Below are 23,804 nucleotides of genomic sequence, written 5' to 3'. Positions count from 1 at the left end.
GTTTTTTGTTTTGTTTTTTGGCTTTTTTATTGATTTCAGAGAGGAAGGGAGAGGGAGAGAGAAACATCAATGATGAGAGACTATCATTGATGGGCTCCTGCACGCCACCTACTGGGGATCCAGCCTGCAACCCGGGCGTGTGCCACGACCAGGAATGGAGCTGTAACTTCCTGATTCATAGGTCAAGGCTCACCACTGAGCCACGCTGGCCCGGCTAGGGTCTGGGTTTGATGTCGTGAAGGGAAAGTTTTCCTGACTCTTCTCTGCCAGCCACCCACCCACCGTGTCCTGCAACAGAGACTGGGTCTTGCACTCATCTATGTGTATGGCTCAGTGACTATCCAAGTCGGGTGTAAAGTCACCTAGTAAGTGCTCCATGATGTTGGTTGAGTAAGTGAAGATGCCCTTGTAAGGTGACTTTTCTGCGAGCCACACACCAGATTTAGATTACAGCCCCCATTCTGTGTGCCCAGTGTTTTTTTTTTTTTTTTTAAGTATATATTTTCATTTATTTCAGAAAGGAAGGGAGAGGGAGAGAGAGAGAGAGAAACAATGATGAGAATCACTGATCAGCTGCCTCCCACACGCCCCCAACTGGGGACCAAGCCTGCAATCCAGCCATGTGCCCCCGACCAGAATCGAATCCAGTAGTTTTTTTTGTTTTGGTTTTTTTTAATTTCAACTGTTCATTCCACAAGGTGGGGAGTACGCAGGAGGATTAGTTAGGCAAGGTAGTGAATCATCCAGGCCTATGGTCTGGAAGACTACAAGTTCCAGAATGCATCCTTCATTAGTATACAGAGAGGTTGAGGGAGCATTGCCTTCTGGGAATTGTAGTCTTCAAGTTGTTTGTGATGCAGGCGAGACTAGGCGGAAGGGGGAGAGAATGTAAACTCTTTGACCACGTGACACTCGGGATCAGGTGGTTGGGCCAGCCTCCGGCTAAGAGCTGTGATTGGCTGACTCTATTGCGAACGACGCCACTAGGGGCGGGCCGAGAGGAGCGCAAGCGCACTGCGTTGCTAGTCTTGGGACCCCTTTCCAAGAGACTATGGCGCTCAACAAGAATCACTCGGAGGGCGGCGGAGTGATCGTCAACAACACCGAGAGGTGAAAACGCTGCACAAGATCCGGGAGGCCCGAAGGGAGGGCGACAGGAGCGTGGGCGGTGGGCGCTGGGCAAAACAATCGCCGAAGAGGGGAGATTGCTGGGCTGCGGTGCCGGGGTGCGGGGGGGTAACGGCTGGGGGCGGGGCTGGAGGAGGTGGGTGGGCCGCGGGGGCGGGGGGGCCGGGTTCCATGATCAGCTTCGGGAGGGGGGTGGGGCGGCGGATGGGGGTGGGGCGGCGGACGGGGACGAAGTTGAAGGAAGCCAGTGGGGCCCAGGGGGTAGTTCTTGAGCCCCTTTCCCAGAAAAGGCGACTTGTAAGTGATGGGAAGAGCCTTCGACAAAAATAATTGCCGCTTATTGGGCCTTTACTGTGTTACTACGCATCAGGCACTGCCCCTCCCCTACCGTATTTAATACGTAAATCCTGTGGGGCAGATACTACTATTATACACATTTCACAGGTAGGGAATCTGGGGCGGGGGGGGGGGGGGGAAGGAGAGGTTAAGTGACTTGCCCGAGGTCACAGAGCTGTAACAGATGGAATTCCAGGAAAGGAGTCTTGACTCCAAAATCAGTAGGTGAAACTTCCAGTATGTTCCAGAACTGCTCAGATGAGAGCCAGGCCAGAGCTGAGCTTAGATAGATACCGTTTGTCCAGCGCCATACCTGTCGGCTTGGTGATTCCCCAAAGCACAGGTCTCCCCACTTGCAGATTCTTTCTGCTACCGCCCCCCCCACCCCACCCCAGTGAATGCTCTGTCCCCCACCGCCTGGGCTCCTGGATGGCTCCTCTCTGCTTGCTCTGTGGGCCTTGAGCATCGGGCCGCCCGCCCTGGGTGGACTAAGCTGAGCCCCACGCTCCTGGGAAAGGCAGGAGGAGCTTAGGAACCCGAGTCCCCAGAGGCGATTTGGTGGATCAGAGCCTGTCGCCGCTCAGGGCAGCACCGGCCCAGCAGCCGCCACCTGGAAGCTGGATGAGTCAGAGTCCTGAGCGCGCCCAGGGCCCTCACCCAGGAGCCCTGACGCTACATCTTACCTGCCATCCTGTTCCTGTCATGACCTCTCTTCTCTGGACTGTGCTTCTCTTTTCCGGTACCGGCCCCTTCCCGCTGACCCCTCCCCAGTGGAGGAAGTTGTGATATTTGGGAGGAGGAACTGGGTGAACTTAGACCAACCTTGTTATCTGATAATCAGAGAAACCTCACGTTGCTCCCCGTTTGTAGCCTCTGTGCTCCAGCCAGTCCCTGGCCTGACACACTGTTGATGCGATTTGGTAACATCGCCCGGGACTGTTTTTCTTACCCTCTCAGCGAGCTTTTTCTGGGACAAGATGTATCAGTTCGGTTGGGCCTCCTGCCTGGCTTGGGGCTCAGTGCTGCTAAAGAATGGTGTGCCTTGTTTCAGAAAATGCTTCAGCATCTGAAAACAAAACGTGTACACAGTCTTTGCAGCTTAAATGCGTGTTCAAAATTCCATGTGTAAAATTGACCTTCTCACTCTTCAAGTCACGAACCCCTTGAGAGAGATGAAAGCTGGAGGTTTTCCCAGGAAAAGGCAGGTACAGGGTCATCTCTGGGGCCCCAGGGTCTGACACCCCTGCAGACCCAGCTTACGAGCCCCAGGTTGAAAGGAACCCCGAAGCCAGCCATTTTGTGATGTGTAATCATGTCTTAGAATGTTTATGTGTTAGGATTAAAAAACAAACCAACAGCCGAAACCGGTTTGGCTCAGTGGATAGAGCGTCGGCCTGCGGACTGAAAGGTCCCAGGTTCGATTCCGGTCAGGGGCATGTACCTGGGTTGCGGGCATATCCCCAGTAGGAGATGTGCAGGAGGCAGCTGATCGATGTTTCTCTCTCATCGATGTTTCTAACTCTCTATCTCTCTCCCTTCCTCTCTGTAAAAAATCAATAACATATATTTAAAACAACAACAACAACAAAACCCTGACCGGCTTGCTCAGTGGATAGAGCGTCGGCCTGCGGACTGAGGGGTCCCAAGGTTCGATTTCGGTCCAGGGCACAGGCCCGGGTTGTGGGCTCCATCCCCAGTTGGGGGCGTGCCGGAGGCAGCCGATCCATGATTCTCTCTCATCATTGACGTCTCTGTCTCTCTCCCTCTCCCTTCCTCTCTGAAATCAATAAAAATAAAAAACCAACAGAAATGGAACACCTGTCATAAGGACTCCGAAGGAGATAGGAGTGACCTCAGACCACTTAACTGCTCGTCACAGCCCGGCGGCTGCTCTGCTGCGCTGGCCACTCGGGCTGATAGTGGGGCTGGGAATTCAGTAGAACCCCGACTAGCTCATCTCTCCCATGGCTGTGGGAATAGCTTCCTTGCAGCAATGTTGAAACTGTTCCAGAGACGGCATGCCAGGTCCCTGGGTAACAGATCGTGGCTGCAGCCTGTCTCATCAGACCCTCTCTTTTCTCCTCGCAGCATCCTCATGTCCTATGAGCATGTGGAACTTACGTTCAATGACATGAAGAATGTGCCAGAGGCCTTCAAAGGGACCAAGAAAGGCACCGTTTACCTTACCCCTTACCGGGTGAGTCACCCCTTACCGTGGCTGGCTGGCTGGGAGGCGTGGCTCCTGCAGCTGATGTGAGTCTTAGGGCAGCCTCAGTCTTGTGAGTCCAGCGGCCTCTGAGCCACGTGACAGGTAGTTCCTCACTCCGGGAGTTTCTCTGCCACGTGCTTCTGGGTCCTAGAACCACCAGGCTGTTTGTGCAGCCGAACTGACCACTGGGCAGTGAACCCTGCAAGTCCCAGCGCTGTTGCTGCATAAGCTCTGTGTTCTGGAGGCAGCTGCTGGGATGGCCTGGCCTGGGAGGAGAGGCTGCTGTTATTTTGATTTCTGTAGGCATCGCCTCCAGGCCTTCGCACATCAGTGATAAATATGGTAACCAGGATGCAGTAGCATGACCACAGCCTCCGGACGGGCAGAGAGCCCGGCGCAGCCCTGCAGAGCGAGGAATGCCGGGCTGGACAGTGGCCTCGCCTGAGAGCTTCCAGAGAAATCCCAGCGGGCGTCCTGGGAGAGGCCCTGGGGTTCCCAGGAGTCAGGCCTGCCTGGCGGGGGTGGAGCACATCCTCACGTTCACCGGGATTTAGCAGCAAAAGGGGAGGCTCCAAGCCCATGTCTGGTGGTTCAGGTGGCTTCTTCGGTCACCGGAGTGTGGGTGTGAAACTGATGGTTCTGCAAGCGCGGGTGTGAGACCTGCCGCCTGGGCAGTGAGTCTGGGGAGGGGTCCCTCAGCCCCCTTGTCCGGCTGCCACGCCCTCGCCACGCCTTCATTCTTGGTTCTGCAAAGCTCAGGCCAGACTCCCTCAGGACTCCTCCCCTGCCTTGCCCCTGCCTCCGCCCCAGCTTTGCAGGCCCTGTCACTTCCGCGCCACATCCAGCACCTCCTCCACCGCCTGACAGCCGTCTGTGCTCCCGTGCTGCCTGTGGGTGGCACGGTTTTCTGGGACTCAAGTCTGGCCTCTCCCTGTGAAAGGCTCTCTCCAGGAGGGCCTGTGCCAGCGGAGAGCTCTGGCCGCTGGGCCCTGGCTCAGGCTGCCCGCCCCGCACTGGCGTGGACTCGCCACACGCAGGAAGCGATGGCTCGCTGGGCGGCGGTTGCCTGGTGATGGTTCTCTCCTCTCGCTGCAGGTCATCTTTCTGTCCAAGGGGAAGGACGCCATGCGGTCCTTCATGATGCCGTTTTATCTGATGAAGGACTGTGAGATCAAGCAGCCCGTGTTCGGTGCAAACTACGTCAAGGGGACAGTGAAGGCTGAGGCAGGAGGTGGGTGACTGGGGCGGGGGCGGGGCTTAGGGACATCGTGGGCTTCCGGAGAGGCTGGCGGCTGCGGCGGCCGTGGAGATGGCCTCCTTGGTCCCCTATCGTCCCAGCTCGTCCTCTTCCTGGTCTGAGTTAGCGTCCAGCACCCACACCTGGGCGCCCGCTGTGTAGCGGAGGTGGGTTTGGTTGGAAGCGCTTGTGACCCGGGCGCGTCCCGGTTTCAGGGTGGAGGGGCCTCTCCCTGGAGCCCGAGGAGCTGCTCTGTGATGCCGGGAGGTCCTGCTTGGCGGGCTCTTTCCCAGGCGCCCTTGACCTCTGCCCACCCCCCGGCCCTCACCCGCCCCGGGAGCTCGCGTTGTCACGGGCTCACAGGTCCCCTTTGGCGGGAGCCAGGCCAGAGGGTCCGGAGTCCATCCTTGGGCCCCTCAGGGTGAATCAGCCCTGAGCTTGAACGCAGGTGGCTGCTGCCGGTACCTGCTCCTGGGAAGTGGCTTGCCGGGTGGGAGGCCCTGCCGGTGCACTCACAGTGCTGAGCGGGAGGGCGAGTTTGTTCCCCGAGGAAAAGCCCGGAGGCTCACCCGGAGGTGGCAGCTGGCGCCGTGGCTGGAGGCCGAGGCCTGGTCCGTCGAGGCCGCAGAGCCAGGCCTTTCCCACAGCCTCGGGCGCCGGCCGGGCGGAGAGGACCAGTGGTCTCACAGTGACTGTCCTGAGCTTGGCTGCGCTGTCCTCCCCAGGTGGCTGGGAAGGCTCTGCTTCATACAAGCTGACCTTCACGGCAGGGGGCGCCATCGAGTTCGGACAGCGGATGCTGCAGGTGGCGTCGCAAGGTATCAGGGCTCTAGACATCGGGGGCCCTACAGGGGCTCTCTGGGGGGCTGGGACAAGAACCTCAAACACTCTAAGCCCCCGAGAGCTGTGTGCACAGGCATCCTTACCTAGTCCCAGCCCTGAGCCTCCCTCCCTCCCTCCCCCCTCCCCCTCCCCCCTCCCTCTCTCTCTCCCTCTCCCTCCCTCTCTCTCCCTCCCCCTCTCTCCCTCTCCCTCTCCCTCTAACCCGTTCTTGATCTCCCCCTCTGACCTCTCTCCCCCTCTGACCTCTCCCCATCCTGGCCCCTCACCTTGTTCTGACCAAGGTCAGCTCACGTGTGGGGGGGCGGATGGCGTGGGATAAGGCCCGTCTGCTGTGCACATCCTGGGACCCCGAGCCCCCCTCCCAGGGCTGAGAGCGCACTTCTCTCCCCTGTGCTTGCAGCCTCCCGAGGCGAAGCCCCCCCTGGAGCCTATGGGTACTCCTACCTGCCCACCGGGCCCTATGTCTTCCCCCCGCCCGTCGCCAATGGAATGTACCCCTGCCCTCCTGGCTACCCCTACCCACCGCCCCCACCTGGTGAGTGTGCCCTTTGCTGCCCACCCCTCACCCACCCACTAACCAGCCCCACCCAGGCCAGGGCGGTGTAGAGGGGAAACTTGTGGGACCTGCTCCAGGACTACCAGGGGGCTGGCCGCTCACGGCGTCCCTGTCCCTCTCTTGCCGAGCAGAGTTCTATCCAGGACCTCCCATGATGGACGGGGCCATGGGATACGTGCAGCCCCCACCACCGCCCTACCCGGGGCCCATGGAGCCGCCGGTCAGCGGCCCTGAGGTCCCTTCCACTCCTGCAGGTGAGGCCCCGGGCTGCCCGCCCGCCGTCCTGGGAAACCAGCCCTGTCCCGGCTGGGGTTGCACGGGGGGGGGGCCTCGGAACGGTGGAGGCTGCTGGGAGCCGCAGTGGTGCATGGCCCGGGCCTAGGGACTGCCCAGGGGCCCGGCAGGTGCTGCTCAGGATGAAGAGCTGGGTCCGGGCAGGTCTCCCTCTGCCTCGGCCTTCTCAGCTGCTCAGCTCCCGGCAGATGGTTCCGGGGCCACCTGGAGGGTGGTGACAGGAAGGGAGGACTGGGGGGGACAGTGGCGGGAGGGGGGGGGGTAAGGGAAAGCTAAGGCTGTGCTGTGGACAGAGCTGGGTCCTAGCGCCCTGCCCTGAGCAGCGGCCACTGGGTGAGAGCAGCCCCAGCCCCGCGGCGGCTGGAAGAGGGGGAGGCTCATCCCTGGTGTGTGTGCCTTCACAGCCGAAGCCAAGGCCGCAGAAGCAGCTGCCAGCGCCTACTACAACCCGGACAACCCGCACACCGTCTACATGCCCACGGTGGGTGCGGCAGGCGGCCACAGGGGCTGGGACTGCGGGGTGGGGAGACCTGGGCTCGGTTTGAGCTTCTAATTGACCTTTCCTTCCCTCCCTCACAGAACCAGCCTCCGCCCCCTCCCTACTACCCCCCGGAGGACAAGAAGACCCAGTAGACCCCCCGCCTCCTGCCTCTCATCACTCATCCTCGTTCCTCCCCTCCCCTGGGGGCCGGGTCTGGGGTGGGTGATGGGGAGGCCTTGTTCTTCCTCCAGGTCTGACTATAAAACACTTGCCAGGAACTGCATCCATGGAAGGGAGGGGCCCCTTGGCTGGGAGCTGCACCCCCAGCTCCCCACACTCTCCCGGGGCCCACAGGTGCCCAGCGCACTTCCTCGCAGCATCCGGGGCTCTCCTCGGGGCGGGCGTCCCCCAGTCCCTGTCTTGCTCTAGTAGCTTCTACCCACGGAGGGACTCTCTGGCCACCTCCTCTGCCGCAGTCCAGCTCCCTCGTTTGGCAGCCACGTTGTCCTCGGCCTCCGGTCCCCCCAAGGGCCCGGCAGCCCTGCTCACATTCCCTGCCCTCGGCCTGGGCCTGGCCATGGAGGCCCCTCCGCCGACTGTCAGCTCACATTCCATCCCCAGCAGCCTCCGGCGTCACACCCCCCTCCCCCCGCCGCCCCCCTCCTGGTCATTCGTTGCCACTGCTGTGACGTGTTTAACGTGAGCTTCCAGGGGAGGGTGCGTCCGGGCCGGACACTGAGGCTCAGGAGGGAGCCCCCTGCTTCCTGCTAGTGTTTCTGGGTTGGTATCCCTCGGCCTGTCCCGTCCAGAAGGGGCTCCTGGGACTGGAGAAGGCGTGTGCGTCCCAGCAGGCCACTGGGGGCGGCCGGGTGGGCTGGAACACAGGCCGCTGCCCCCGGGACCCGCCTGGGTGGCTGACCCGACGGCTCCGCGCCCCTCGCCGGCCCTCTTCCCCTTACGCCTGGCGACGCGCCCGGGGGCACTCAGATTTGCTCCCGCCTGCTCCCGGACTGGCCGTGCAGCGAGGAGATGGTGATGTAAAGAGAATTCCCTATTTATTTGACAAAACAATTCCAGTTAATATATTAATGTGAAATAAACCCTGTGTGCACCTTGATTTGTTTGCTGAAAATGTGAAGTAAAAGTGAAGTAACTGGACCGTGTGCGGCTCTGTGACCGCGGTGGCCCCTGGGGAGGAGAGCGTCCGTCCGGCTCCAGCTCCGAGGCCCGGGGGCGGGAGTGTGCCCTCCTGTGGGAGGCCCTTGTTCTCGCGGCCCATTTGGGCCAGGAAGCTAAGGCCTGGCTGTTTCCATTCCCCAGCGGTTACTCAGCAACTGCCCCCCCCCCCCTCCGTCCCCGGGGCTGGTGCCGCCCAGCAGTGCCCTGGAGAGGAGGCCTGGAGGCCGGGCCAGGCTCCCTGTGTGAGGTCCTGTGTCGCTATCGCGGTGCTCACCACCCTTGGCAGTGCGGCCGGGCCCAGGCTTGGCCCCAGGACGGGGGTGGGCAAACTTTCTGACTCGAGGGCCACAGTGGGTTCTTAAACTGGACCGGAGGCCGGAACAAAAGCATGGATGGAGTGTTTGTGTGAACTAATATAAATTCAAAGTAAACATCATTACATAAAAGGGTACGGTCTTTTTTTTTAGTTTTATTCATTTCAAACGGGCTGGATCCGTCCCGCGGGCCGTAGTTTGCCCACGGCTGCCCCAGGAGCTGCTTGGCTCAAGAGACGGGTGTCTCCAGCTGGCCAGACTGGCCCCCAGGACGTGCTGGTGCCACCCTCCTGGTGACGCTTAGTGCCCAGGCAGGGCGTAGGAAGGAGCCAGAATCCATGCCCAGGCCTGTCCTCCCTCCCTCCCACCCCGCCTTGGCCTGGGCAGGCCCTGGGCCCTGAGAAAGCCGAGCCCTGAAGTGTCCACTTTCCTGCCTCTTTGGGACCGTGGTGCCCTCTGGAGGGAGGCCAGGCTCTGCCTCAGCCTCGCCGCCTCTGCCAGCCCAGCTCGGGGCAGCTGCCGGCTGGCCACCCCCCCAGGACATTTGAAGGGGCGCCCTCCTGCTGTCCTGTGGGGGCAGGGCCTTCGGGCCGTCCCCGCCTGGCACAGCCTGGCCGTCACCTCGGTGGAATGTCACCTGTGGAGTGGAGCAGGCTGAGCAGTTGGCCACCTGCCGGGGAGACACCTCCCTGGAGCCCCCGCCCTGTGTCCCCCCAGACCCCACCCCAGGTCTGGGGCCCACTTAGGAAATGTGGGTGGGAGCCCACCCACCCGGGGAGTCGGCCCGCCTGGCGCCCCCTGCTGGGGAGCAGGGACCCTCGGGAGCCTCTGCAGGAGGGTGGGTGGGGTGGGGTGGGGTGGGGCCGGCCCGCCCATGAGGCCACCGGCTGCCTCCAGCCCGGAGTTCCTCCCAGGATCCCCACAGGCCAGCCCAGCGGGAGGGAGGAAGGTGCAGGCCCCGACGGGGCCTCTGAGGTGGTGAAAGCGGGCCTGACCCTCTCCCCACCTGCCCTCCGCCCCTCCCGGCTCAGGGTGGCAGCCCTGGCCCTTTGCATAATCCTGTGGCTTCGCTATCTTCCCCCGCAGCAGCGGCGCGGAGGGAAGGGCAGCGGCCACCATGGCGACACTCCTGTCCCACTCGCAGCAGCGGCGCCCTCCCCTCTTGCGACAGGCCATCAAGATAAGGCGCCGCAGGGTCCGAGATACAGAGGATCCCCTGCCCCAACCGACGAGGGAGGTAGGAGTGACCTCAGCGGGGAGAAGAGCTGGCCTGGGTGGGGCTCTGTGGTCTTGGGGTGCGGGCCCCATCTCTCTGGGGCTGGGGCTGAGCGTGTGCTCGCCTACCCTGCCCCCCCCCCCCCCCCGGCAGAGCCTTCCGGGTCAGCAGAGCAGGGTCTGTGTTCCCTGGGCCACCCCTGGGCCTGAGGTCGGGGTCTGAGCCCCTCTCTCTGGTGGAGCCCCCCTCCCAGCTCCTCAGGCTCCAAAGGCACCGGCTCCACCAGGCAGGGGGTACCCCCACCGGGCCAGGCGGCTTGGGGACCCGCTGAGCAGCCCCCAGGCCTGCTTGCCATGACCCCCCGTCTCCCACCTCCGCTGCCGGGCCTCACTTCCGCCGCTGGGGCGCGAGCGTGGCCACCGATAAGCCTCGCTGTTTCCTCTGGGGAAGGGAAGGAGGGGGCCCCGGGGGCCGAGGGCTCACGCTGCCGGGGCGCTGAGCACCATGGACCTCGGCCACCACAGGCCGGGGGCCGAGGAAGGCGGCTCAGGGGCGGGCCCCCCAGGAGGCCTGCTGGGGGAACTGGGGGAACAGGTGCGCCGGGGCTGGGTGCCGGGCGGGGCCTGCTCTGCGGAGCCGCTCCTGGTCCAGGCCCTGACCCCGGCCCCCCAAACTTTGTCTTTCCACCTTGCCCCCCAGATCGAGCCTCCGTCCCACCACTTCTCCCCGGAGCAGGTAAGAGCCGGCCGGAGTGCGGGACGCAGAGAGGGGCTGGGAAGCGGCCTGCATCCTCCAAGCAGCCCCTGGCATCCGGCCGACGGCCACAGCGCCCCCCCACCCGCCCCTGCATGTGTGGGTGTGCCAGCCCCGCTGCGGGCAGGCGGTGCTGTGTCCCGGGCCTGGTGGGGCTGAGGCCTGGTGGTGGGTGGCTGGGTCCTGAGGTGCCCCCGCTGTGCCCCAGCGGGCCCTGCTCTACGAGGAGGCTCTCTACACCGTCCTGCACCGCGTGGGGAGGCCCGAGCCCAGCCACGTGAAGGAGGCCTCGGAACTGCTGCGCTACCTGCAGGAGGTGAGCGCGGCCCCGCCCCTGCAGCCTGGCCCAGGCCGCCGCCTTCCCGCCTGGCCGCTCCACCCACCGCCCGCTCCTGCCCGCAGGCCTTCCAGGTGGAGCCCGAGGAGCACCAGCAGATGCTACAGCAGGTCCAGGAGCTCGAGGTAGCCCTGGCCCGGGGCCATGGGGGCGGGGCGGGGCTGGGAGCCCAGCCCCCTGTGCCACTCAGGCGCCCCTCGTCTCTCTCCAGAAGCCGGTATTTTGTCTGAAGGCCACAGTGAAACAAGCCAAGGGCATCCTGGGCAAGGATGTCAGCGGTGAGTGGGCGCTGGGGCCTGAGGGCCTCCTTCCCGCTCTTCCTCTCCTGGCATCAGTCTGTCCTGGAGCTCTGAGTGGAGGCTCGGCTCCCCCAGACACCCTGAGGCTGCCCTGGCGTTGATGGCTCCCTGCCCGCGGAGTCTGGGGTGGGGGTGATGAAGGGCCCTCCCAGAGCCGGGCCAACACCCTCCTGCCTCTCCCCCCAGGGTTCAGTGACCCCTACTGCCTGCTGGGCATCGAGCAGGGGGTGGGCGTGCCGGGGGGCAGCCCGGGGTCACGGCGGCGGCAGCCGAAGGCCGTGGTGAGGCACACCATCCCCGAGGAGCAGACCCACCGCACCCAGGTCATCGCCCAGACGCTCAACCCCGTCTGGGACGAGACCTTCATCCTGTACGTGGCCCGTCCCAGTGGGAGGGTCCCCCGGGAGGGAGACCAGCAGGACTTCCTGGCCTGGGGAGGGGCCTGGCTTGTGCCGAGGAGAAGGCCACTCCTGAGGCAGGGCGGACAGACGGGGGCGGACAGACAGGGCGGACAGACGGGACGGACAGACGGGGCGGACAGACGGGGCGGACAGACGGGGCGGACAGACGGGGCAGACAGACAGGACAGACAGACAGGGCGGACAGACAGGGTGGGCAGACAGGGCTGGCCGTGTGCTGGAGGGGTGGGGGTGCAGAGGTCTTCCCCCAGGTCTGACTATAAAACCGGGGGAGGGATGCGGTTGGGAGGGGAGGTGGAGTTGCCAGGAAGAGGCTAAGTCCACAGTGGGTGGTGCTCCCGGGGACTGGGGCAGCTGTGGCCTGGATGATGGGTTTACCCTCCGAGGCCCTCACCCGTGTCCTCCTCTCCCGACAGGGAGTTTGAGGACATAAACAGCGCGAGCTTCCACCTGGACATGTGGTGAGGAGCAGGCCCCGCTGTGGGAGTGGGGAGACATGGGGGGGCGAGGTGTCAGCCTTCAACCCAGGGGGTCAGGAGCTCCCAGGAGGCCCTCCACCTCCAGCTCGAACCTGTGCCACCAGGGACCTGGACACTGTGGAGTCGGTCCGGCACAAGCTCGGGGAGCTCACAGACCTGCACGGGCTGCGAAGGTGGGTGCCGCCGGCCTCCCAGGGAAGGAGTGGGGGCTCCCCCACACACCCAACGCCAGTTCCTGGGTCCGGTGGCCACACATGGGGGGCAGGTGCCATCCTGGCCCCTCAGGCTCTGGGCCCGTCTCCCTCACGCACCCTGCCTGGAACAGGATCTTCAAGGATGCCCGCAAGGACAAGGGCCAGGACGACTTTCTGGGGAACGTGGTTCTGAGGCTCCAGGTGAGTGGGGCGGAGAAGAGGCGGGAGAGAGGCAGGAGGGGGTCGGGGAGGGCGTCAGGGGCGGGTTCCAGGTCTGCCTCCTGGCGCCTCCCTGTCCCCACTCGTGAGTGTGAGCATCTCCTGACCCCGCCGCCAGGACCTGCGCTGCCGGGAGGATCAGTGGTACCGTCTGGAGCCCTGCACCGAGACCTACCCAGACCGTGGCCGGTGCCACCTCCAGTTCCAGCTCATTCACAAGCGGGTAGGCCTGGGCCGAGGGCCAGGGGCCCCCAGTGGGCTGGACGGGCCGCACCGGGCGCGGGGGCTCGGCTCACCCCGCACTGGCCCTCCCGCAGCGAGCCACAGCCGCCAGCCGCTCCCAGCACAGCTACACGGTGCACCTCCACCTGCTGCAGCAGCTCGTGGCCCACGAGGTCACCCAGCACCAGGTACCGCCCTCCCGGGCTGGGCAGGGCCCGGTCTGCCTGCCAGGCCCTGACCCCTCGGCCTGTCCCCTCAGGCAGGCAGTACCTCCTGGGACGGGTCGCTGAGTCCCCAGGCTGCCACCATCCTGTTTCTCCACGCCACCCAGAAGGACCTGTCCGACTTCCACCAGTCCATGGCGTGAGCGCACCACCCCCTCCCTCCCTCCGGCCCCCCGTGGGCCGGCAGCCCGGCTCTAACCCCCCAGAGGTTTCTGTTTGGCCTAAACTGTGTGTTTTCAGTTTTGAGTTCGTTGCCGACTTGTAAAATCGGGAGGTTTCCGTACAGATTCATATCGCCAGCTCTCGTGAAACCTCAGCGCTGACGTCCACGCAGCCTCTTCCTGGGCTGCGGTGGGTCAGCGTGGAGCGGCATGTCCCCCCAGTCCGTCACGTTGCCCTCGGGCCCACGTCACTCCCTGCCAGCACCGGAATCCTGGGCCTCTGAGTTTGCCAGCCCTGCCCCAGGCCCACCCCCCTTCCCAAGGCCACTGCCTTCCTGCAGCAAGTCTGTGCCCTGAGGCTAATGGCTCTGCTGGGCCTGTCGCATCCGGTGTCACAGCAGTTGTGAGAAGGCCAGGGAGGCGCACATGTGAGCTCACAGGCATTTCAGTGCACACGGGGTCGGTCGGAAGGAGGGCACAGCGGGTGCTGCCCTGAGCAGGGCTGACACTTGGCATTGGAGTCAGGGGTGGAAGGAGGCAGCGCTAGGACTGGGGGAAGCTGGGGTTCCTGGACAGGTGGGGGCAGGTGAGGAGGGCCTGGTTTGCTCGGTGGGCCTGTCACGCAGGTGGCCGCCATGTCCCGGCAGGGCAGTACCAGGGCTGTGCCCGCCCCCACCCTCCCACTCGAACCTTGTCTCATCGTCATCGCCACCTCGGGGAAGTCTCCCCTGAATTATCTAAAGGGAAGTTCCAGCCAGTGTTTGCTCAAGTCTCCAAATCTGATTTTTCAAAAGCAGCAAGAAAGTCGAATTTTAAAATCACACGTGTCCTAATTTAAGAGACGGGTGATTAACTCACATGTTTGAAGAGCATTATAGGCACAAAAATCCTCTGGGTTACCTTCAGCCTCGGCGGGTCAGTGGGATTCCCAGGAGGCTTCGGGGCGGGGGAGGCGCTATCCCCCCCCGCCCCCCACCCCAGGCTGGGCTGGGCGAGCAGCGGGAAGGGAGGTGCCCAGCCTGGCCAGGCTGAGGGCTTCCGTGTGCCACAGGCAGTGGCTGGCCTACAGCCGAGTCTACCAGAGCCTGGAGTTCCCCAGCAGCTGCCTCCTGCACCCCATCACCAGCATCGAGTACCAGTGGATCCAGGGCCGTCTCCAGGCAGAACAGGTGGGCTGGGGCGGGTGAGGGGTGTTGGGCAGGCAGGGCCCAGGGACGGGAGCGGCTGTGGGGGCCCCATCGTGCAGCTGGGGCCTCACAGCATCTTCCCGGGCCTGCAGCGGGAGGAGCTGGCCACCTCGTTCACCTCCCTGCTGGCCTACGGCCTGGCCCTCATCCGGAGGTTCCGCACCGTCTTCCCCCTCTCGGTCGCTGACTCCCCAGCCCGGCTGCAGTCTCTCCTCCGGTCAGTTGGTCGGGGACTAGGGAACGGGGTGGGGGGGGGGCGCCTTCAGGGATGGGAAGCTGTGGAGGGAGGGGGTGGGCAGCAGCTCTCTGTCCCCACAGGGTCCTGGTCCAGATGTGCAAGATGAAGGCCTTTGGAGAGCTGTGCCCGGACAGTGCCCCGCTGCCCCGCCTGGTGACCGAGGCACTGCGGGTACGGTGCCCCCCTGGGGATGGGGAGGGCATGTGCCTGGGCCGAGCAGCCCCCCTGCTCACTGCCTCTTTGCCCGCAGACTGGCACCGTCGAATGGTTCCACATGAAGCAGCAGCACCATCAGCCCATGGTGCAGGTGAGGGGCTGTGCAGGGTGGCGGCTGGGTGCCCGCTCTCCCAACCCCGCTCAGCTCTCCTCTGTCCCCGCCAGGGCCTGCTGGAGGCGGGCAAGGCCCTGCTGGGCCTGGTACAGGACATCACCGGCGACCTGCACCAGTGCCAGCGCACGTGGAACAAACTCTTCCACAAGTGAGCGGGGCGGGGCTGGGAGAGAGGGGGCCGGGGCTCCGCACGCGGACCAGAGAGACCCCCGTGTGTGGCACCAGGTCACCCGCTGCCCCTCCCGCAGTGTTCTGAAGATCGACCTCTTCTCCATGGCCTTCCTGGAGCTGCAGTGGCTGGTGAGTCCCCGGGCCCAGGCCTCTCTCTCCCCGCACCGCCCCACCCCCACCCCCCGGCCCTGGAGCCCACCCACCACGCGGTCCCTTCGCAGGTGGCCAAGCGGGTGCAGGACCACACGGCCGCGGCGGTGAGCGGCCCGGTGTCCCCAGAGATGGGCGAGAGCCTGTTCCAGCTCTACATCAGCCTCAAGGAGCTCTGCCGGCTGGGCCCCGCGCCCTCAGAGAGGTGGGCCGCGGGCAACAGGAGGGACGGCAGCCCGCCCCGCTGGCCCCGCCTCCCCAGGCTGAGTCCCGGCTCTCCCCAGGGATGGAGTCCTGGCCCTGGACAGCTGCCACCGCTGGTTCCAGCCCGCCATCCCCTCCTGGCTGCAGAAGACCTACAGCGTCGCCCTGGCTCGGGTGCAGCGCGCGGTGCAAATGGACCAGGTGGGGGCGGGGCCTGGGCTGGGGCAGGGTCCCGGCTTTAGGGTGGGGCTTGGGGCTCGCGGGGACTTGAAGATGTTCAGAAGCAGGTCACTGGTGATAAAGGATGCTTTTCATTTTCTTTTTCATTATTTTAAAAAATATATTTTTATTGATTTCAGAGAGGAAGGGAGAGGGAGAGAAACAGAAACATCAATGATGAATTTTTGATTGGCTGCCTCCTGCACGCCCCCTACTGGGGACCAATCCCAAAACCTGGGCATGTGTCCTGTCCTGGAATCAAACCGTGACCTCCTGGTTCATAGGTCGACACTCAACCCCTGAGCCGCTGCGGCCGGGCTAAAGGATGCTTCTAGGCCAATTGTATGCAAAACGCTGCCTGGTTATCCTTGGAGCTGTGGCTTCCCTTCACAGACTGATTTTTTTTTCTTTTTAAATATATTTTATTGATTTTTTACAGAGAGGAAGGGAGAGAGATAGAGAGTTAGAAACATTGATGAGAGAGAAACATCGATCAGCTGCCTCCTGCACATCTCCCACTGGGGATGTGCTCGCAACCCAGGTACATGCCCTTGACCGGAATCGAACCTGGGACCTTTCAGTCCGCAGGCCGACGCTCTATCCACTGAGCCAAACCGGTTTTGGCTACAGACTGATCTTTGCAGGGGGTGGGGGGGTGGGCGTGGTGGGGGGTGGGAGTGGGGCTGGTGAGGGCAGTGGGGAGTGGGGCAGTGGGCGTGGTAGGGGGGCTGGGAGTGGGGCTGGTGAGGGCAGTGGGGGGTGGGGCGGTGGGCGTGGTAGGGGGTGGGAGTGGGGCTGGTGAGGGCAGTGGGGGGTGTGGGTGGTTGGGGTTTGGGGGGAGGGTGGGGTTGCGGGGAGGGAGTCTGGGCGGAGCCTTGCTTGTTCCCCTGTAGCCCCCTGCCCAGCTCTGTGTTTGCAGATGGTAGAAGCAAGGAATGCTGTGGAAGGGAGGAGGGAGGAGGGCATGGATCTCCTTTCTGACTGTTCCCCATCTCCCAGCTGGTGCCCCTGGGTGAGCTGATCAAGCACAGCACCTCGGCTGTGGATCTGTCCACCTGCTTTGCTCAGATCGGCCACACTGCCCAGCAGCTGGACTGGCCCGACCCAGAGGAGGCCTTCATGATCACGGTCAAGTTCGTGGAGGTGCGGCATCTTCCCCGCGGCCTTCCCGCCTTCTAAGGCAGCCTCATTCCCGCCCACCCTGGTTCTCCAGGGCCTGCGTCCCCAGTCCTTGAGATTCCTGTGCCTTCGCCATCTGCCCCCCCATTGACCACCCCCTCCTCACCCCAGGACACCTGTCGGCTGGCCCTGGTGTACTGCAGCCTGATAAAGGCCCGGGCTCGTGAGCTCGCTGCAGGCCAGAAGGACCAGGGCCTGGCAGCCAATATGGTAAGGACCAGAGCTAAGGGTTGGGCTGGGATCGGGTAGAGACTGCCCACCTGCCCCTATTCAGGAAGCTCTGCATCCCTGTGCCCTCCTGCCGCAGCTGTGCGTGGTGGTGAATGACATGGAGCAGCTGCGGCTGGTCATCGGCAAGCTACCTACCCAGCTGGCATGGGAGGCGCTGGAGCAGCGGGTAGGGGCTGTGCTGGAGCAGGAGCAGCTGCAGAACACGCTGCACGCCCAGCTGCAGAGCGCGCTGGCGGGGCTCAGCCACGAGATCCGCACAGGCGTCCGCACCCTGGCCGAGCAGGTACCTTGTCCGACCCACGGTGACCCTGGCCCACCCATCCTCAGCCTAGAGCCTCCCCCGCAGCAGGCTGGTGTCCAGCCCCCACTCCTTCCCGAACCTAAACTCAGGCCCTGGCCTCCGCCCTGCTGTTCTGTGTCCGCAGCTGGAGGCGGGCATTGCCAAGCACATCCACAGCCTGGTGGGCGTCAGGGAGTCCGTGCTGCCGGAGGATGTGAGTGGCCTCCCTCTCGCTGACCTTTGCCAGCTCCATGGGTCTAGGTTTGCGAAGGAGAACAGGTTTGGCAGGAGGCTGGACGTCAGGGGTGTCCGAGGGAAGTCCCCCAGGCCAGCCGTGGGCAAGGACTGTGCCCTCCTGGGCCTCCTTGGGTGCTGAGGGGGCGGGGTGGGACATTCCCGAGCTCTCCTCGCGCGGTGAGTGTAGGCGGCCATGGGACTTCGCCGCCAAACAGGCCTGGCGCACCCTTCTCGGCCGCCTCCCCGCGCAGCTGCCTGTTCACACCGCCCGCTGGCCTGTCTCCTCATCTGCCAGCAGGGATAGTGAGGCTTACCTTCGGTGGCTGGGAGGTTCCTCACGAACCCATCATTATTCAGGCACCCCCTTGTGCAGGCAGGCATTGCCTAGGTACGGGGACACGGGGCAGTGAGCGCCGTGACAAAAGCCCTGCCTTCCTGGAGCTTACATTCTGCTGGGGGCGGTGAAAGCAGAACCAAGTACGTCTGTAACTAGAGCTGTTGCCGTGACTAAATATACTGTGTGTGTGTGTGTGAATATGTGTATATGGACACACACACACACACACACACACACACACACACGGTGCGTTAGCCAATAGGTGCCAAAGAGAAAAATGAAACACAAAAGAAGCGGGACGTGTCGCAGGCTTGTGTTTTCAGAGCGAGGCCTGGGAAGGCCTTAGTGGGTGCCGGCGGAGTCAAGACCTGCAGGAAACAAGGGAAGAAGCAAGAGCATTTGGGGGAGCAGCAGCAAGGCGGGCAGGGCCGGGTGGGACCGGGCTGGGCCGAGCTGGACGTGCTGCCCGCCCCTCTCTGCAGGCCATCCTACCCCTGATGAAGTTCCTGGAGGTGGAGCTCTACTACATGAACACCAACCTGGTGCAGGAGAACTTCAGCAGGTCCGCAGCAGCGCTGCCCCGTCGCCCACACTCACCCTGCCCCACCTGCCCCCCTTTCCTGCCCCCGCATCGTTGCCAGGGGAGGAGGCCGCCAGCCTCTGCTTTCGTGCTTGCTCTAGGGACAGGGAGCTCACTTCCTGATGCCCTTTCTCCATGAGCCCCGGGCCATCCGGCCTGGCAGACTGCCCCCTAATGTCAGGGGCAGCTGGCATTCCTCTCCCACGATTCAGGGGCAGCGGGGGATGAGGTCAAGGGCATGGGGTCTGGACAAGCTGGATTCAGCCTTCAGCCTCGCCGCTGCTGGGGGATGCTCTTGACTGGATTACTGTATAGTCTTCTGTGTCGATGATCGTGGTTCTGGCCTCTGTTAAGGACTAAATGAGTCACTGAGGTGCTGAGAGCAGAGCCTGTACAAAGGAAGGGGTCGTGAGCTGCAGGCACAGTGACAATGGTGATGGTGTCAGATCCTCCAGGCGGCCGCAGGCCCTGCCCTCTACTCCACTCCTAGTGATGGGGGGTGGGGGCACAAGAGCGCACCTTCTTTTTTTTTTCTTCTTTTTTTTTAAATATATTGATTTTTTACAGAGAGGAAGGGAGAGGGATAGAGAGTTAGAAACATCGATGAGAGAGAAACATCGATCAGCTGCCTCCTGCACACTCCCTACAGGGGATGTGCCCGCAACCAAGGTACATGCCCTTGACCAGAATCAAACCTGGGACCCTTCAGTCCGCAGGACGACGCTCTATCCACTGAGCCAAACTGGTCAGGGCAAGACTGCACCTTCTATAAAAAAATTTATATATATATATTGATTTCAGAGAGGGAGAGAGAAAAAAAAACGATGAGAGAGAATCATTGAATCATTGATCGGCTGCCCCCTGCATGTCCCACTGGGGATCGAGCCTGCAACCCAGGCATGTGCCCTGACCGGAATTGAACGTGGGACCCTTCCATGTGCAGGCTGATGCTCTATCCACTGAGCAAACCAGCTAGGCCAGAAGCCCACCTTCTTTATTTCTTAAGCCATAGAATGCCAGTTTTGAGCTTTGATTTTCACCTAAAACGAAATTTAATCTCCACCAAGATAGGCGTTTTACTCTCCACTGTCTCAAAAGCCCTTAGAAGTGTTTGGTGCATGAGTGTGTGACTGAGTTAGCTACTTGGAATGTCGACCTCCACGCTCTCCACTGCACATTTTTGTACTTAGCCGCCTGGCTCCACTTTGACACGTGAGAGTTCAGGTGGTTATTAGGCCTGTGGCTTGGCTGCTACTTTTCCCTCCCAACAGTAAGCAGATGCTTTTCCATGCGGCGGGCTGAAATCCTATTCGTTTTGGCCACTGCCATCTTGACCCACGATCAGTCATGGGGAGCAGCCTCCCCACCCCTTGTTTGTTGGCGTTGATAATCCTGAGGAGGCTTCCGCACGAGGTTGGGTCCAGCTGCCCTAACCCCCAACTGCCCGCCCCCTGCCCTCAGGAGGCCAGCCCTCACTCCCTAGCTCCCTGCCTGGGCCCTGGCCCCAGTCTCACCTGTGAAGCAGGTGGGGGGTGAGGTGAGGAGGAGCTGTGGATGGGCCTGGGTCCCATGAGGTCCTTTCTCAAAAGCATCTCTGCTTCCCCGTCTTCGTCTTTCTGTCCTGTGTCTGGCATCCCGCGGCTCCTCACCCAGCCTTTTGACCCTGCTCTGGACCCACACACTCACGGTGCTGGTGGAGGTGGCCACGGCCCAGCGGAGCTGCCCCCTGGCCTCTAGGAGGCTGAAGGTTGCGCTGCAGGTAAGAATCCAGTGATGCAATGATATCCCTGTTGGTGTGTGCGCGGGGTCACCTCTGATGTGTCTGCTCATCCTCTAGAACCTGGAGATCTGCTTCTATGCTGAGGGCTGTGGCCTGCCGCCCGAGGCCCTGCACACGGCCACCTTCAAGGTACGGGCCTTTGGTGGGTCTGGGGTGGGGGGAGCCAGTCCTCCTGTGCTCACCTGTGTCCAGGAGAGCTACGTAGCCACAGTACTTAGCACCAAATGAAAACGTGGGCCCGTTTAGCCCTGGCTGGTGTGGCTCAATGGGTAGAGCCTCAGACTGAAGGATCCTGGGTTCGATTCCGGTCAAGAGCATGTACCTCGGTTGCAATCCCTGGACCTGGGTCACGGTGCGTGCAGGAGGCAACCAATCGATGTGTCTCTCTCACATGGATGTTTACCCCTCTCTGTCTCTCTCCCTTTCTTCCACTCTCTAAAAATCAATGGGAAAATCTCCTGGGGTGAGGATGAACAAAACAACAAAAAAACCGTGGGCCTCGTTTTCCAAAAAAAGGAAACAGCAGCAGCAGAACATTAAGCCAGGCGTGAGGGTCTGAGCATGTGGAGGGGGTGCTAGGGTGGCTCGCCCCTCTGCCAGGCAATCCTGAGGGTGTGTCCCGGCCTGTGGTCCCGGCGCCCAGAGCTTTCCATGTCAGATTAACTCGCCCTCTGGGCTGCGAGCTCCGGGAGGGCAGCGCTGGGCCGAGGCGGAGGGTGACAGTGCAGGTGACTTCTGGGCTGGCCCCGTTCCCAGGACCTGCAGAGGGACTTGGAGCTGCAGGCGGCCTCCAGCCGCGAGCTCATCAGGAGGTACTTCAGCAGCCGCCTGGAGCAGCAGGTGAGGGAGGTCCCTCCCCCGGGCGCCCCGCCCCGGCCCCGCCCCCGCTGACGCGCACGTGCCCCCCCCCCCCCCAGGCCGAAACCACCACCGAGGAGCTCGGGGCCGTGACCATCAAGGCTTCCTACCGCGCCTCCGAGCAGAAGCTGCGCGTGGAGCTGCTCAGCGCCTCCAACCTGCTGCCCCTGGACGCCAACGGTGAGTGCGGGCTGCCCGCTGGCCACGCCGGGCCCGGGGCTCTGCTCGCCCAGCGGGAGCACTGGGTGCACTTCCTCCGGATGGCCGGGAGGGGGCAGTGCTGCCGAGCAGGGCACAGCCGCAGGGAGTGGAGGCTGGACAGGGGGCTGGGGTATCCTTGGCCATTGTAGCCACCCACCCCCGCCCCCGCCACTTGCCAGGCTCCAGCGACCCTTTTGTCCAGCTGACCTTGGAGCCCAGGCACGAATTCCCCGAGCTGGCTCCCCGGGAGACCCAGAAGCACAAGAAGGACCTGCACCCGCTGTTCGATGAGACCTTTGAATTGTGAGTGGGCCCCACGCTCGCAGCGCTTCCCCAGCCCGGGACCAGCTCGCGCTGACTGGGCCCAACGGGCTCCCCTGAGGTGACCTCGTTTGGGTCCGTGGGAGGGGCACCTGGGACAAGGGTTTGCTGGCATCAGTCCCCAGCCTGCTCCCTGGAGGGGCAAGGCTGCTGGGGGAGACGCCCCCTGTCACTTCCAGGGAAGGGTCCGGACCTGAAGTCCTCTGTTGCCCAACACCAGCGGCCCCGCCCCGGGACACGCCCCCTGGTTGAAAGCATCGGCCCAGTCAGCATAGACCATGTGGCCTTTGCAACCCCTCCCTCCCCGCAGTGTGGGTGTCTCCCTCCCAGTCCTGGCCTGTCCTCAGGACCAGGAGGAGGGCCCATGAGTGGGGGTGGGTGGAGTGGCAGTGTGTGGGGTGGGCAGCCGAGCCCCGCTCTGCCCCCCACCCAGCCTGGTGCCTGCTGAGCCGTGCCAGAAGGATGGGGCGTGCCTCCTGCTCACGGTGCTGGACCACGACACGCTGGGGGCCGACGACCTGGAAGGGGAGGCCTTCCTGCCTCTGCGCTCGGTGCACGGCCTGCACGGGACTGAGGAGCCTGGGGAGGTGCCGCAGACGCGCCTGCCCCTCACCTACCCCACGCCCAACGGTAGGCCTGAGCCCAGCGCTGGGGGTGCTGGGGAGGGGCAGCCTGTCAAGGCTCAGACTGAGGCCCCCCGAGGTGAGGCCATTGGAGCCAGCGTGGTGGCTGTTGCTGAGACCTCTGGGTCAATCAAGAAGCCAGCGTAACTGACGCCAGGCTGAGTGTGGGGACTGTCTCTGGTGGGGGAAGGTCACCATATTTACCTGGGGAGGGCCCCTCTTGCTAACAGGAGGTCGCGTTTGTGCACGTATGGGCCGGTTCTACTTCCTGACATATACTATAACTTTTTCAATCCGTACCACCACCCAATGAGGCAGATACTCTTATTGCTATTTTATAGACAACTGAGGCACAGAGGTTAGCTAGCCTGAGGTCCTCATATTAGAAGGTAACAGTCACCTGCTGTCCCCTGCACTACCCAGGTACTGCCCCCCCCCCCCCCCCGAACCTAACCCCCAAACGCCTCTCTTCACAGGGGACCCAGTCCTGCGGCTGCTGGAGAGCAGGAAGGGGGATCGTGAGGCCCAGGCGTTTGTGAAGCTGCGGCGGCAGCGAGCCAAGCAGGCCTCCCAGCATGCCCCACAGCCTGGGAGGTAGCCGTGGAGGTCGGGCCCCGGTAGGGACAGGCTTTCCTGGGAGGTCTGGGTGTCCCCACCGCGGTGCAGCCCTCCGGCCTGGCCTAACACTCAGAAGGGCTCTGCCAGGCTGGAAGGCCAAGTGCAGACCCCTCTGGTCTCCTGCCAGAGTGGGGCCCACGGTGCTGGGGACACCACCAGCAGTATTTATACCCCCCCCCCCCGGCCCCCGCCCTGCCTCAGCCTTGGCTCAGCATTCTCTGCCAAATCCCAGCACCAGGGGAGGGGAGGCGGCTGTGCATCTCCTGCCCCTCTCCTCTGGGAAGTGCTGGCAAAGCAGGGGCGCAGCCATCTGTCTCCCGAAACCTATTCCAGCCAGTGTGTGTGTGGTGGGGGTAGGCTCCCTGAGCCTCTTCAGCACCCCCACTCAGACTCATTGGGGCTAGGGCTGTGGGCACAAGTGCCCAGGGGGCGGGTAGCCATAATGAAGGAGCCCAGTCCCCTCCTGACGGGGCTGCCAACACCCAAGCTAAGGAGCCTGGAGCCAGGGACCGGCTCTGCCAGGAGAGAGCTGGCAGGCAGGGGGGCTGGCATGGAGGGCGAATCGAAAGGACAGCTTGGCTAACCATATCTACTGAGGACATCTCCTCCCCGAGCCAGTACCAGCACCTAAAAATGTTCTTAGCAAAAATAAAAAAATCGCAATCCATCGTCCTCAGAAAACATGCTGTTGGCCTACAGTGGGGCCCGGGTGTCAGGTCATACAACCCCCGCCCAGCCTGCAGGACACCTTGGGCTGCCCCCACCCCGGGCTTGGCCCACCCCTCCCCCCCACGTCACAGGCAGGGAGTGAGTGTGGGGTAACCGATGCAGAAGCAGATGCAGGGCAACTGGTATCACTGATATTTGGGCCAAGAGCTTTGAACAGAACACTGCCAGGCACACCCATTTCTGTGGTCCTGCCCTGCACAGGGCCCGGGAACTCCAGGGGGAGCACCGAG

General features: G+C 63.1%; 2 protein-coding genes and 1 long non-coding RNA gene across 7 annotated transcripts in view; 2 read left to right on the top strand and 1 right to left on the bottom strand.

Moving 5' to 3' along the window:
- Positions 1–23,804, bottom strand: part of LOC132219112 (uncharacterized) — a 74,817-nt gene that overhangs the window by 12,579 nt on the left and 38,434 nt on the right. The window lies entirely within an intron of this gene.
- WBP2 (WW domain binding protein 2) lies at positions 957–8,201 on the top strand. Of its 2 annotated transcripts, XM_059671266.1 has the most exons (8): positions 957–1,110; positions 3,553–3,661; positions 4,769–4,904; positions 5,636–5,728; positions 6,154–6,288; positions 6,441–6,563; positions 7,008–7,084; positions 7,183–8,201. In XM_059671266.1, the coding sequence occupies exons 1-8, from the start codon at positions 1,052–1,054 to the stop codon at positions 7,234–7,236; spliced, it is 786 nt and encodes a 261-aa protein (XP_059527249.1). In that variant the 5' UTR covers positions 957–1,051; the 3' UTR covers positions 7,237–8,201. The 2 variants fall into 2 exon arrangements, with proteins under 2 accessions (XP_059527249.1, XP_059527250.1); XM_059671267.1 differs by lacking the exon at positions 6,154–6,288.
- UNC13D (unc-13 homolog D) lies at positions 9,419–23,526 on the top strand. 4 transcript variants are annotated; one of them, XM_059671258.1, is made up of 33 exons: positions 9,419–9,552; positions 9,664–9,814; positions 10,493–10,528; positions 10,755–10,862; positions 10,949–11,008; positions 11,095–11,161; positions 11,369–11,552; positions 12,018–12,062; positions 12,185–12,253; positions 12,406–12,475; positions 12,612–12,716; positions 12,811–12,903; positions 12,975–13,078; positions 14,152–14,269; positions 14,380–14,504; positions 14,606–14,696; positions 14,776–14,832; positions 14,907–15,004; positions 15,105–15,156; positions 15,249–15,382; positions 15,462–15,582; positions 16,600–16,743; positions 16,891–16,989; positions 17,087–17,293; positions 17,436–17,504; positions 18,347–18,426; positions 20,098–20,203; positions 20,282–20,353; positions 20,981–21,064; positions 21,142–21,262; positions 21,463–21,586; positions 22,038–22,234; positions 22,704–23,526. In XM_059671258.1, exons 1-33 carry the CDS (start codon positions 9,452–9,454, stop codon positions 22,823–22,825), a joined length of 3,414 nt encoding a protein of 1,137 aa, XP_059527241.1. In that variant the 5' UTR covers positions 9,419–9,451; the 3' UTR covers positions 22,826–23,526. The 4 variants fall into 4 exon arrangements, with proteins under 4 accessions (XP_059527241.1, XP_059527243.1, XP_059527242.1 ...); XM_059671260.1 differs by having other exon boundaries at positions 9,456–9,552; positions 9,667–9,814; XM_059671259.1 differs by having other exon boundaries at positions 9,465–9,555; positions 9,667–9,814.

The sequence above is a fragment of the Myotis daubentonii genome, chromosome 16 (assembly GCF_963259705.1).
Source record: "Myotis daubentonii chromosome 16, mMyoDau2.1, whole genome shotgun sequence".
Lineage (NCBI taxonomy): Eukaryota > Metazoa > Chordata > Mammalia > Chiroptera > Vespertilionidae > Myotis > Myotis daubentonii.
The sequence above is the reverse complement of the archived record's forward strand: the minus strand, read 5'-3'. Positions and strand labels throughout refer to the sequence as shown.

Bases quoted from the DNA above. Each gene is read 5' to 3' on its own strand.
- WBP2 (XM_059671266.1), top strand. From the start codon at position 1,052: ATGGCGCTCAACAAGAATCACTCGGAGGGCGGCGGAGTGATCGTCAAC. The intron at 1,111-3,552 runs GTGAAAACGCTG...TTCTCCTCGCAG, and splicing joins ATCGTCAACAACACCGAGAG to CATCCTCATGTCCTATGAGC. The intron at 6,564-7,007 runs GTGAGGCCCCGG...GTGCCTTCACAG, and splicing joins GGTCCCTTCCACTCCTGCAG to CCGAAGCCAAGGCCGCAGAA.
- UNC13D (XM_059671258.1), top strand. From the start codon at position 9,452: ATGAGGCCACCGGCTGCCTCCAGCCCGGAGTTCCTCCCAGGATCCCCA. The intron at 12,254-12,405 runs GTGGGTGCCGCC...TGCCTGGAACAG, and splicing joins GACCTGCACGGGCTGCGAAG to GATCTTCAAGGATGCCCGCA. The intron at 12,904-12,974 runs GTACCGCCCTCC...CTGTCCCCTCAG, and splicing joins ACGAGGTCACCCAGCACCAG to GCAGGCAGTACCTCCTGGGA.